General features: G+C 39.6%; 1 protein-coding gene across 6 annotated transcripts in view; it reads right to left on the bottom strand.

Annotated features, from left to right (window-relative positions):
- The window catches only part of LOC123765293 (uncharacterized protein CG43867), a 1137736-nt gene that overhangs the window by 65502 nt on the left and 1057540 nt on the right, over positions 1–14694 (bottom strand). For all 6 annotated transcript variants that reach the window (XM_069335520.1, XM_069335522.1, XM_069335521.1 and 3 more), the window contains 2 exons: positions 9131–9259; positions 2512–2728 (listed from right to left, as the gene is read on the bottom strand). In XM_069335520.1, coding sequence (XP_069191621.1) covers positions 2512–2728; positions 9131–9259 — 346 coding nt within the window. The remainder of the gene's footprint in view (positions 1–2511; positions 2729–9130; positions 9260–14694) is intronic.

The following is a 14694-nucleotide window of genomic DNA, read 5'->3' on the forward strand; positions in this document are numbered from 1 at the left end:
AAGCTTTATGGTATTCAGTTCTGGCAATCACCTTGGTTCACCTTATTGCGCTACATCCCTTCCAAAAATATCATTTACATAGATAATGAATATTAATAGCACAAGTACCAAGCAGTGTTGGACTGCTAATGCCAATCCTCCATTTCAATACATTCCCTTCTATCCTTGCAAGCTAGTAGTCTCTGCCAATTACCCCTCCTGTATGTTTCAACCTTCAGAAAAGACTCTTGTATGAGATTATTGAATGCATTTTTTTTAGTAGAGTCACTTACAATTCATGTATCAAGTTTGGAGACTTGTTCAAATTTCAGTGCAAGAAGCAAGGCAAATAGTTCGGTCTGAAGGGTAGCGGTCCAGTTGTGTATACGGACTCCCCACTCGAAATATAAGCCATCGCCCATTGTCAGGACAACTGCATTTCCAGCTGTACCCGTGGGGCGGTTTAGGAAACATCAAACCATATACTGTACACTGATGGTTCTAATCATATACATACACAGTTCTACATCTGCTGATGTTGACCTGACCAAATGTAAACTGTATCAACAAAATTATTCGCACACTTGCCATCACTATGTGATGGAGTGCGAAAAAATGCGTGAATTCAGAGACAATTCTATAACAAATGTCCAAGAGATGTGCAAATATTTCATTCAAAATGATCTGCTACTAGAAATTTTATCCAAATATCCCCAGTTTGCTAACTGTAGGTAGTAACCGAGTGATTGTATCCACCGCTGCAAACGGAAGCTTTCAAAATACAATGCCAATCAGAAATATGACTATTGAGGATTATTTTTTAGCAGAATTTAGGGCGATTGCACATATTTGGAGTTTTAAATTATGACTTTTTATATAAAAAAAATGCAAATTAGTGGCTGAAGTACAATCAGGCATTTCACTGCCTCATTATTGAGAGGGCGACCATGAGTAGCACATGCTGCAGTAGCTCACAGCATTGCCGTACAGCTTGTGCCAACAGCATCCCTTTATTATGAAGAATTAAATAACTAAGATAATTTTACGATGATAGTGTCATAGAAGATTCTAACTATGATGAAGACTATGCACAAGGTTCAGCTATCAGTAAACATAATGCTAATTATGATGTTCGCAGCACAAGGCAGATATTCACAGCAAACAGCAGCTGTTTTGCTCATCTACACCTCAAGAAATGTGACCTCATGTTGCAGACGATGAGTCACAATAACGTGGTTGAAGACAAGATGACCAAACTACACCGAAGATGAAGAAACGACAACGTTTCGATCCGTCCTGAACCAATATCAAGTCATGTGATAGAAGAGAGAAAGGTACAGGCAAATATATAAGGAAAGATAGTAAGATGAGATGTGAGGAGCAGGTAAGAGAAGGTAAGAATAAGGTAAGGTAAATGTAAGAATAGGGTAAGAATAGGATGAATGTAAGAATAAGGTACGAATAGGATGAATATATGAATAAGGTAAGAATAGGATGAAGTCATCTTCCATGTATTCATGGCATTCAGGAATGGCAGATGGCAATGTGGAACACTGTGGGAGTGGTGTTGATTCGAGATGCCACATTAGGGGTGGTGTGATCCGTATATCGGACACGCTCACAACAGCATCCTCATCTACATCCATAACACTTGTACCCGATAGTTGTGTTAAATCTTGGGTCATAAACATCAATATCAGGAGCCTTGCGATACATTTTTTATACATTTCACCCACCGAGTGATATTTCAACCACGCGACCCATCAGTGACCGGGAGCTGGAAGCATGTTTGTCAACTATGGTGGCTCTCTTGAAACTGAGCAAACTTCCCACCTGTGGAACATGCTGGGAATGTTTTTCAATGTTGCAGACTCTCGCTCGAGACCTCGGGTATCCATTTGTTACCCAGGTTAGCAGGCATGAGTTGAATCTTGCAACATACCAATAAACAACTTCTCGGTCTGTGCACTACCCGTCAACCGACATATCTAGGTAAGAGCAGTGCAGGAATTAAGGCAATAATTATACATATTCTTTACCTTGATGTGGGCCTGATTAGTTAATACTCTGGTTCATCATAATATATGTCATGTTATTACCCTGCACTGGTATATGCAAGCTTCTAGACAAGCTCAAAATGAGTCAGATGCGGGTGCATCTTCTGTCATGCAGCTTGCATTTGTTGTCAATGTTTGTGGTGGTGTTCTCAATAATTTCTTGTCCGTTATCTACACAGTGCTTATGGTAACCTAATCACACCTTTGCCACCCACTATCTGCCAAATATTTTCCACCTGTATAACCAGTGTCACACCTGACCAGCTCTCCTCTAGGTGACTATCTTTTAAATATGTTACTAACAGTGTCTAATGATATTCTTACAGGAGGATATCTCTTATGTTATGATGTATTTAATAATGCATAGTGCAGCAAGTCTCAGGAAATAAAAAGAACCTGAAAAATAAAATAAATCCAGAAAAATAAATCACAAATTTTATGTCATATCTTGACTAAGATTTATGTTGCAACTTACCTCTTCTCATGCTCTTGGAGGGTGAGGAACCAGACAGCTTAGCAGGGGACAGTGAAGATGTCTTGCTCTTGGAAGGAGAGCTGGAGGAAGACTCTGCTGAAGATGACGGTGTGTGGGAGGAGAGACCCCGAGAGTCTGAACCTCCACAGTGATCCTCCCCATCAGAAGAGTCTGAGGAATCCCCAGTGAAGGGAACGGACCGGATTTGACTCGCACGCTGCAGGAAAGATCACATAATTAAAAACCTTGTTAATGTTCTCTGTCTTTGTCTTTACTCACTTTTAAAGCATTACTACCTTGAAAGTCACTCAACTTCCTATATGGCCTTCTTTGTTTCCTAAATTCTTCGTAATTACTAAATTTAGGTTTGGTAATTACGTTACACTCAAGATTAAAGCACTATAGTTGGTCCTCTTTATTTATTTCAAACAGTACAGTACTGTACAATAATATGTACAATCAATGCATATCAAAGACTGTCCCCTCTCAATCATTTTAAAAGAAAAACTAAGTATTACCTAATAAACTCAATGTAACCTACATCACCCCCTAAATGTCAACTGATGTCTTGCTATTTTCTAACAATATTGATTATTGACCAACTTCTATAACTGCTGATATCTGCCGTGTATAAACTTAAAAAAAATTGTTGTCTTCTGTTTATTTACTTAAGATTACTTCTGCTGTTCTATTTCAATTTCTGCTGTTCCATCCATCTGTAATTATCATCACTTTTTTCTTTTTTTTTCCCTTGTTCAATTCAATTTATGCTTTTGATATCAATTAGTTTTAAGTTTTAGTTTAAGTGTTTTTCCCACATCTTGGCCAAAACGCTGTGTGTATTAGTGGCATTAGGCATTAGTTACAAACATTCTGTTTGTAACTCATTTTCAGTGTTTGTACTTTTTTTTAACTGAAAATTACTAACTTAAAAATAACCGTATGTGGATAATGATCAAAGTTACACTAGTCTACACATGGATACGACTTACTACATATTATTTTTAATCATATTTTCTGACCTGATAGATCTAAGAAAGACCAATAAACAAACAGAGAACAAATGAGGAACTTTTAAGGCCAACACATAAATTGTGCTTCAGTTACTGTATCGCATACAACATACAATGACAAAAATGTTTCCAAAACAGTGTGCATCCTCTAAAAAATTTATTATACGTCTCTTCACTCTAAACTCATTACACTACACTACTCACTCCTTTAAGCATCTCACACATTAGGTCTGTGCATAGTGTTCAAAAGCTAATACATTAACTACCTCAAGCCTATTAACAGAAGTCAGACCCATAAACTCCTGCACCAGGCATCATACTGAACCTATATTTATACTCTTAAAACATGCTAAACATATAAGCACTTCACACATTTTCCTGTGCACTCTACATATTCAAGTTCCTAAACTGCAGTATTAACCCTGATTCCAAACTCCTAGTTGATTGCTGGATTTACAAATATTACACAAGAAATAAGTACAGTAAAAAGGCATATTATTTTAGGCTCTCAAAATCCGACTCAGTCTCGGTAGTCAGCCCATAACCAAATAGTCCTTGGTTTGATTCCCAGGCAAGATCAATTTCTTGCTTGGGTAAATTTCCTGACAAACAATGTCTCTATTTGCCTAAAATTAAAGTGGTACCTGGGAGTTAAGTAACTGTTGCAGGTTGAATCCTGGGAAATACTGAGGCCCAATCTATGGAACAGACTACCATATATAATAAAATGCTGTACAATATTTAGCTAATTTAGAAGAGAAAGTAGCCCTTAAGAGGCCTGAATCAAAATTATTCTTATGGGTAACATTCAAAAACATCCAATTCTTACAAAATTTTATTTACAAAATCTAACCAATATGATGAACAACTAGTCCAAGTTTCAGCATTGTAACATGAAATGAAATGGAAAAACCACCATTGATTGTGATGAAACACCTCTCAGGAGGAGCCCCACTGGCTACCTGACACACTCTTCCTAAGATTGCTTCTTACTAAAAGTTCACATGAGTTGCAGAAGTTCAGATTAGCCTATTGGGAACAAGACCCCCCCCCCACCCCCCTCCTTACAGGAGGAACAGGGAGAGGATGACAATCTGCCACCCCCCCCACCAGAAAAAGCCTCCAGAAAGTCAGCGAAGCTTTACAGAACCTTAAAATTGTCAAACAACTCTGCAAACAATTTACACAGAACAAGGAATTCAGTCGAACTAGCTCAAAACTTGTTAGTATCAATTACCACCACCAGGTTACCTAGTCCCAGCCTTCACCCAGCTTCAGTGGTCAGTTCTGGAGCTAATTAATGACCCAACAGCAAACCGACAAACCTAGTGGGAGGAGAGAATTGTGGAGTCACCAGGGCTCCTCCAGAGATGGGCATTTCATTACACTCAACAATGGGTTTCTGAAGGGAGACCCCTGGTGGCATCCCTTCAGCTACCTAACCACAGGCAACAAAAAATAGGACTTATCAGGAAGGATGAGAGGTGGCAGGCACTATGACAAAAAAAAAAAGAGAAACAAGGCCAGAAGACATGGCCCAAAGCAACACATGACCAACTGGGACCAGGAACATTGACCAAATAACAGCTCACCAGAACCCTGTTAGATCACCAAAACCCAAGCCAGAATATCAGTCCAGGACATGTTGGAGATGACTGCGGTTAAAGCAACGTACTTGCAAACATCATAGGCCCGAGGGTAGACTGAAGGCAGGCAACATTTAAATATACTGCAGATGACCTGAGAAATGCAAGTTTTGGAACACGGGACCAAGGAAACAGGGTCAAACAACAAGGCGTCCATCCACTGAGACAGAAGTGGTGGCATGCAGATTGCAGTGAAGACCCACCACTAGACAACAAATGATGCACTCCTGGCTGAACCAAGCCTCACCCACCAAAGGACACCTCTAAAAACCCTCTGGCTCATTCTTTGCCAGAAAAGAAGAAGGCTGCAAATGAACAAACTGCTCACCAGGGCAACAGGAACAGAACCCCAGCCTCCGGAGAAGAGTCTGAAGCTCACCAACCCTTTGCCCATCCTCATAAACAAATGCATTCGTCAAACTCCTTATTTATGAATGCAAATTGGTTTACTCATGACTCGCAACTGATGATGTTCAAACACTTCCAGAATAAGTGCTTTGCTGGCGACTTTTGTTCGACCCACAACGCTGTAAATGCTTCACCCGTGTACTACAAATACAAATAATTGTCAATAGAACCTAAACAGGTAACCTAACCTAACCAATGCCTAAATATGCATAGTATGCTAATATAAAACAATATTAATTTATATTTGAGAAAATTCCTATTTTGCATGAGCAGCATTTTAAAACTGATGAATGCATCTTTGAGGTTGACTGCTGGATGGAATGGACTTGATCTGAGGATGGGTTGCCAACCCTATAGCTGGAGGCGAGAGCCAACAAGAAGGTAGCCTTAAGTGGTACATTCTTGCAAAGCCACTAACACGCATAGCATTTAGGCAGGTCTTAGAGCTAAACACAGATTTTGCTATCAATTTAAAATTAGAAAGTTTAACAGTTAATCTTGAATAAAAAATAAATGTAATGGCTATTTAATAAGAGAATTTGAATTATGTAACAAACTAGCCTAATTTCTCAAGTGTTGTTTCCCTGGAAATTTCTTCTGAAGGGGTGGTTAGTGATTATAAACAGCAGCCTTCCAAGTAACCTTGTCAAAACACGATTAACTTATCTAGTCTTTTTCTATAGTCATCTACTGACCTTTACACTTTCTTCTATGATGCTGGGTATCTACCTATTATTATGATAGCCTCATGTATTTCACTTTAGTGAAGGTAAGTCAAGGTAATTATTAGAAGGTGCTAAGCCAATATAACTAATATTTCAAAGGGGTATGAGGTCAGGATAGAAGGTGGGATAGTAAGACAGAGTGAAGGAACAGTGTTCAACTACTTGCACCATCAGGAATTGAATGCTCACCTGCAAAGAAGCGAGGCCATCACTCTACTGACCTGACCAAGTTTATATTACTCACAAACCTTCCACCAGTTAACCTCTTGCCGATGTTCATTCACATTATTTCTCGAAACCCACTCTTGTTATACTCCATCGTGCATCTCCAGCTAACCATCTCCGCCCTTTCTCACATTACACACATTATTGGGTCTCGGTAGTACAGTCAGATTCATTCTCGACTCACAATCGAGAATTCCGGATTCGAATCACGGGCAGGACAGAAATGGCTCGGCATATTTCCTATGACCTAATAGCCCTGTTCATCTAGCAGTAAGTAGATACAGTACTCAGGAGTTAGTCAGCTTGTTGCGTGGCTGCATCCTGGGTGGGGTCAGTAATTCGACCTTGAGGGGGGGGAGGACTTTGATATATGCCTATGTGTATGAATACTCTCTGGCTTCCTGTCCCCCAACACAATGAATTATTACTATTAACTATTTCACTTGTTATTTACTGGTCATACTTACTTGTGCCTCATACACTTCTCAGTTCTTTCAATAGCCAGAATTCTGTATTTAAGTTTTATCTCTTATTCTGTTATATTTATATCTAATTCTCATACAGTAGGCACTGGAGGAGAACACAGTATAGTACGGTACTGTCCCACATTCCTTTTCTTACATTAACACCACTACTTCCATGCTCCATAATCCTTCTTAAATATTCACTTTCCTCCTTTGCACTACACTACTCTTGATTTCTCTCTCCATTACTCCATGTTTGTGTCGGACGGGTTCAAATACAATTCTTTTATAACCTCTTCTCTTTCAATTGGTTAATTTCACTTTGTTTGTCGACAACCAAGTCCCTCCTCCTCTTCTCTATAATCAATCAACAATAATAGGTTTTGGATCTGATTAAATCATTTACTGTTTATGAATAGCGACATGTATCTCGCATTTTTTTTAGTATAATCCAACTTATAGCATTACAAAATTCAATCCAAATAAATTGAATCTAATTTGACAAAATTTGTATAACCAATGTCATTTCATCCACTAATTTAAATGTAAAGAGTACCTTATATCTCTCATAGTAAAATTAATAATTTTTACTGACTACATAATGAGTGCTTCTGGTCATTACAGCTAAACAAACACAGCCCTACAGCATTCTCAAAAATAATTTAGCAAATAATTAAATATCTCTAACACATCCAGCCTAACTTTGCTAAAACTGCAACAACACACAACACACTATGACTGGCAACATTACCAATACCTCTACTCTTCCTTCACTAATAAACACCCATGCAATCAGAAACCAGATCAAATCACTCAAAACCTAACCTTGTTTGACCATCCAATCTGAAGGCCAAGAAATAATAAAGATGTTTTAATAAATGGTTTATTTTTTCTGCTTGTATAAACTGACAAAACCATAACTCATAAAGCTTTTCAACTATAAAACTGAAATAAATATTAGTTATTTTCAGCAGATATGCTGTACAGTACAGTATGTTGATTTTTTCTGCAGTGGACAAATTTAGGCACCGACAATCTAAATAAATTATGTTTGAAAATATAAACAAAAAATTGCATTTAAAAAGCCTTTAACTCAACCAAAAAGATATTATAATCTAATGCACCAGTCCACTTACACGTGTAACTACAGTAATAGTTAATCTATTTTTCTGAGCTTGCAATGGGCATGTAAGTCATTTGATAAATAAAACCAAATCTATCCAAACCAGCATAATTTCTTTCCAAATAATGAACTGCTCCCTACACCAATAATTAGGAGTGCAATATTGTAATGTACCCGTAATTTTAACAATTCATAACTTATAACTTGTAAATCAGGTACACCTTAACCGCACTTTCTTATAAAACATTTTTATACTGGTAACCTTATTAGATACACTTACACCAAACCTTGTATAAATCAATTTTGTTGCATCCAAACACTATGTAGAGCAAATAAAATTCTAAGATAAAGTATACTGTATAACTTGAGTTTGTTCTTGACTCGCAATCTGGAACCTCGAGTGGGAGAGAAATGGTTGGGGCACATTTCCCATCACCTAATGCCACTGTTCACCTAGTAGTAAATAGGTACCAGTTAGTTAGCCCGTTGTGGGGTTGCATCCTGGGGAAGGTCAGTAGTTCGACTTTGGAGGGACCTTGATATAAGCCTTATGTGTACACACAAAGGCTGCCTGTCCCTAACAAAATGAATTAATATCAGATACTGTATACAGTTGGTAAAATAAATGGAAAAATTAGTTTCAATACTTTAAATAGAAGTAATCAAGACTTTTCATGTTAAAATTTCCAGAAATTCGTAACTTAAAGAGCACTATACAGCCAGTTTATGAATTACATAGAGTGCAACAATGATACACTGTACAATGATGTGTTTATCACTAATTCAATTAAGCACTATTAGGTGTTGCCATTAACTGCATGGTGACTGTATAGACAGCTGTTTTACACCTAGTGCATCTTGTAATTTTTTATCAAAATTTTTTTAGAAATAAACCACCTCTGCTTTTAAAGCTCATCGCACAATATGACAGCACAGTTTTTACCTGTTGGCCACTTTCAAATCAGCAAACAACAAAATGTCAACAATTCCCAATATGGCTACTAGATGTACTCACGCCTTTGACTGCAGCATAGACAGGAACGTGTATCTCTGGGTAACTGCCGAGACCAGAGCTCCTCATCCTGGCCGCAACTTCCCCGCTGGTGTTGACAACCCCAGACCCAGACAGTCCCTCCTGTGCTACCTGCAAGATGCAACTTCTATCATACATACTCATAACAGGAAGTTAAGTGCATAAACATGAGTGCCAAAAACTTTGACACAAAATTATTTAAAGAAAATAAATTAATGGAAAACGTAAATAATGAATGAGCACAATGGGAACAGCACAATATTTCCTGCCCTGTGAGGAAAGGGCAGAGAAATATAAAAATTAAACAATTGGCAGAGAAGTAGACAAAATATAAAAAATATAAACAAATGGATAAGTAAAACAAAATGACATTACTGAAAACAAAATAACCTAAATATAAATGGACAAAATTATTAACACTACCAAAGAAAACCTTTAATGCCTATGAAACCCGGAGGCATTACAGAACGTGAAGTACAGTCCAGTTAAAAAATATAGGAAATATAGGTGCAATGGACATGCTAAGAGACAATTATATAAATAATAAGAGCTGAAGACTTTTCACCACCCTCCCTCTAAACATAAGGGTCATAACTGGCTGGTTTCTCTTGTTCAAATGACAACTTGATAAACACCTCTATACGATAGTTGATCAACCAGGTTGCAATTCATACATCAGATTACAAGAAGCAGCATCTAATAGCTTGGTTAATCAGACCACAAACCAGAAGGTGTAGTCAGAGATAGGGCCATGGGGACATTGATCCATGGAATCACTTCAAGGATAACCAAGATAATGTACAACATTAGATAAATATAAATCCCAAAAATTCTGGAACTCTTCAAATATACAGTACTATAACAACATGCAAAATATATTAGAAATTCAAACTTGTCCTTTTTTTCTGTTACTGTGCACATTTTTTACAAAAGCAAGAAAAATATTTTTGTCATCAAATACAGTTGTCTGCAGTTTTGTATTTTTATATATTTTATTCTTTTATAAAGGATGTTTGCAGGTAGAAGGAAAATGTTTAAGTATTGAGCCTGACAAATAATGCATTATGGAAAAATCGGGTGTATTTGAGACCTTGCTCTTGTTTACAAACTTACTATCCTGGACCCGGATTCACGAAGGAGTACTTACGAACGTCTACATCTTTCCTCAATCTTTGACGGCATTGATTACATTTATTAAATAGTTTACAAGCATGAAAACTTGCCAATCAACTCTTGTTATTGTTATAAACAGCCTCCTGGTGCTTTAGAGCTGATTAACTGTTTAATAATTGTAAACAAAGCCACCAAAGTTCGAGAAAAGATGTACAGGTTTGTAAGTGTATGCCTAACTACTTGTGAATCTGGGCCCTGGATAGGCTGGTCACCCATAGTCCTGTACCTCCCAAAACATTTAAAATGTCATAGTGCTTAAAATACCTCTGAAGGTGCACCTGAAATTGTTCTCAAGAGTACTGTACTGTATCCAATACTTTTTCTTGTTTTTTAAACAAGAATGTGTTTAAAAAAATAAGAATTCCTTTTGGTAATCTTACACAGGAAACAACAACAAAGCATCCACTGAGGCAGGACCAGTAGCACACAACACAGAGGTGAAGGGCTGCCACTAGACAACAAATGATGCATCCCCCAGAAGGACCAACCAATCATTTATCAGCAAGGAAACCCCTCTGGAAACCTGCCAATTACTTTTTTGTGTGAAATGAAGAACAAGGCACCAAACAAACTGTTCATCAGGGGTCAAAGGAAAGAAACCCTCCAGCTCTGTAATGAATAAACCAAAGTAAGGAGAGGAAACCAAAACCCGGTCAAAAGACCAGAACAGTTCAGGAGCAGCTGAGCAGGCCGGAGGTGAAAAAAACCCAGCGCTGAATGTAATGAAACGCCAGTTTCTGGGCGAGCTCTGGAAGCTCCCTGAAGCTATCACACTGAATAAGTGCCATACTACTAGGTGTCATCAGTCATGGAGTTCTATTGGCCTACCGGGGACCACGAGCCAGAACCTGGCCTCCCTCAGAGAGGCACAACGAGCAATGGCCTACGAAAGCTTTACATTTAAAGTTTATAATCTTTGTCACCATCTGATGGAAGGCACCCAGAAAGATAGGCGAATCAAAACAGACTACTGCATGGTTAAAACTAAAATATACTGTAGCCTCAAAATTGCCAAAAGAACTCCCCCAAAATGAAAACAAAATTTTGTGAAACTAGCATCCTGCTAGTATGGCCCCACCCCAAGGGTGGGGAGGAGGGAGCTGGCTTGGGTCAGCCTCCGTGCACAGTTTAGTTCTATAATGATAAAAGTTCTCCCGTAGCCTCGGGACTGGCTGGTCAGGATGTGCCCCTCGTCCGGTTTAACACAGGCCTAGTCCTAACATTGAGCCTTTAGCGTGCCCAATCGTTCAGGTGCAGCGGTACTAAGTGTTCGACACCTTTACTACCAACTGCAGTAGGTTGTGGATAGCTGGATTGTATAGAACTTCATGCAGACATTATTTGTGAGGCGGTATCTGGAGTCTACCCAGAGGTACAGTGGGACGGCACTGGGCCGCCTTGTGGTGTACCTGGCCCCACGCTCCCCTCGTGTGTAAAACAGTCCTTGGGCCCTCCTTCCCAGGGTCGTGGTTTGTGTGCGCGACTGGTGGTGTGTTTACATGAGGTGGGTGACAGTGTCCTAGCCTGGGCGAGTGGTGGAGCCCCGGGCAGCTACCCTGTGCTGCGCCTCCTGGCCCGTTGTTATGGCAACCGGGCTCAGTACCACCCTATCTTCTGTTGTGCTTGCTAATCCAAGTGATCTCCAAGCAATGGATCCTGAGCCCGCCGCCGAGGAATATGTTGATGCTCGAAGTGGGTTCCAGTCACCCGATGACATGGAACCCGATGCTGATCTGGATAACGGAAATGAGTGGCAGTTGCAACAATCACGGAATGCGAGAAGAAAGTCTAAACTTGCAGACTCTGCTGATGGCGATGAGGACATTGGCAATGATGACAGAAACACCGGAACCCGTGTGAAGACGGTGGAGGTGGGCGGTGGTGGGCCCACCCAGCCAGGGGCCCGCCCACCCAAGCCTCCTATTGCTCCCCGCGCTGACTATGTGCGCCTGGCATTCCCAGCTGGAACATCCACCAACGATAAACTTAAATGGTTCGAACAACTTTCTACTAAGTTCTCCAACACATTCCTCGATATAGTCCGACCTAGACCAACATCCCCTTACATCTTTGTGTCACGTAAGCAGGAAGATATCATCACTCAACTGGTTAAAGGTGAGATTGCTAATATTGTTTTCACCAGAGAAGACATCATCAATCGACCTAAAAAATTTAAGGAATATATTGTTACCAGTTTTCCCAAAGAGTATCCTCTTGATAGAGCTTATACCCTTAACGGGGTCTACAAGGCAAGACGGATATATAAGGATGGTCATCCTCTCAACAGGATCATCATTGTTTGGAATGGCAGTGACCCTCCCCCTGAACATTACACCTTTTTTGGACACTTCATCCCATCAAGTCCTATAAAACCTTGGGTATCCCCCCCTGTTGTTTGTTATAAGTGCCATGGTACTCATCATATCTCTAGGTACTGTCAACATGACCCTGTGTGTGGGCTCTGTGCTGAACAGCACCAAACAAGGGAGTGTCCTCACAGGGACCCCCCTACCCTTGAGGATGGGGAGGAAGCCTCTCCTCTGGTCCGGAAGTGTCCCAGGTGTTTGCGTCAAGGTGTAGATGTTTGGCATCCTGGCTGCCCTCGACGCCCCGCCCTCTCTACCATGAGCAGGACGCCGGAGGCGTCTGGTCCAGCTGCAGGAGGCACCCAGCTGGAAGCTCCTAATGTCACCTCTAGTAAGCAGTTTCCAACCCTCGATGGGCTAAGGCAAACAAGCAAAGATACAGAAGAAATTAACTGGTTAAAAAGTAAAATTATGGAATTGGAAGCTAAAATACAAACATTAGTGATGAATCTGCCCGGTGATAGTGAAGTGAATCATGCTAGCGATAGTGATCAAGTAAATTCTCCCAGCACCAGTAGTGATGCGAGTGGTAATGCTGCAGCTGCTGAGGCTACTTCACCTGTCTCTACGGAACGTGAGTGTCAAATCCCCGTGGGGAATGGTGTTAGAGTAGTCATTGATCCCTCACTGGCACCCCAACTAGATCGTCAAGACACCCTTGATTTGCTTAAAAATAAAGACTTTAAGAGAACACCAACTCCTACTCAGGTTAACCGCCTCCTAAACAAAAGTACTCAGGACACACGGAACAAAATTACTTATGTTCTCCAAGTGTTTTACGAACTTAAACGTTACCTTAATTCCCTTGACACTTAACCATGGCTCATCAAACAAAAACAATTAAGTTTCTTTCTTGGAATATTCGAAGTGTTTATCTTCGGATAAATGACGTAATCTTGTATGCTAAAATGAGAGACGTAGATGTGATCTGTTTACAGGAACCATATACGTCCACAACTATCAAGAAGGTCCCACCCAGGATACCTGGGTATATAGCATACAACAACAGTATTGGAACTGGTTTACTAACGTATATTAAGAGTGGATTAATCTGTAAACTAATTAAAAATCATAGGAGTGATAGTATACATTATCAAAAATTCAAATTGCAAACTGCAAATAGCCATTTCCTACTGTATAACATATATGGACGATGTAATGTACTTAAAGCAGACCTGCTACCGAAACCTACAGGTAACACAGCTATGTTATGTATGGGTGACTTTAATGCTCGTCACACTGCTCTTGGTGACGTTCAGTGTAACAATAATGGAAGGGTCTTCTTGAAATACCTTAATGATCATAATATTACTGTGTATGATACTGATAAACAGACCCATTTATTGGGGGGTAGACTGGATTATGTGATTGGATACAGCCTAGTAGATAGCAACGTCAACGTTAAGCTCATCCCAGAACTAGTAAGTGATCATTTTGCAATATATTGTGAATACAATGTGGCGGATATTAAGTCCAATCCTCATCCTAGAGTTAAAATTAACATTCCAGACAATCTTAAACAGCACTTTAAGGCTTATGTACATAAGTGGTACACTGGGTATACACCTGTATCAGTGGACCACTTTTACAATGATCTTGTCAGTATCATTACCAGTTATTATGATACCTGGGTTAAATCAAGGAAAAAAAAGAACACTCGTTCTTCCTCATGGACAGAGGATCCTATTATTATTGCAGAGCGAGCTAAAGTGCTTCAGCTTGCTGACTCTTATAAACGAGACAAAACAGCTGACAATTTACTCGCATTCCTTAATGCCAACAGAGATTTTCGCGAGCTTAAGGGTCAGGTTAAGAACACATATTGGGAACAATTCCTACAAGGTATCAATAGAACTACAGCATTATCAGAAATGTGGAACAAAATTAAAAACATTACCAAACCTTCAGCCCCAGTTCAGCTTCATCATACTCCTGCAGAATATGCTGACATGCTCCTAGCTCAATGGTCTAGTGTCTCACAAATTTCTTCCTTACCCCCAGATATAC

The sequence above is a fragment of the Procambarus clarkii genome, chromosome 33, assembly GCF_040958095.1.
Source record: "Procambarus clarkii isolate CNS0578487 chromosome 33, FALCON_Pclarkii_2.0, whole genome shotgun sequence".
In the NCBI taxonomy this organism is placed as follows: domain Eukaryota; kingdom Metazoa; phylum Arthropoda; class Malacostraca; order Decapoda; family Cambaridae; genus Procambarus; species Procambarus clarkii.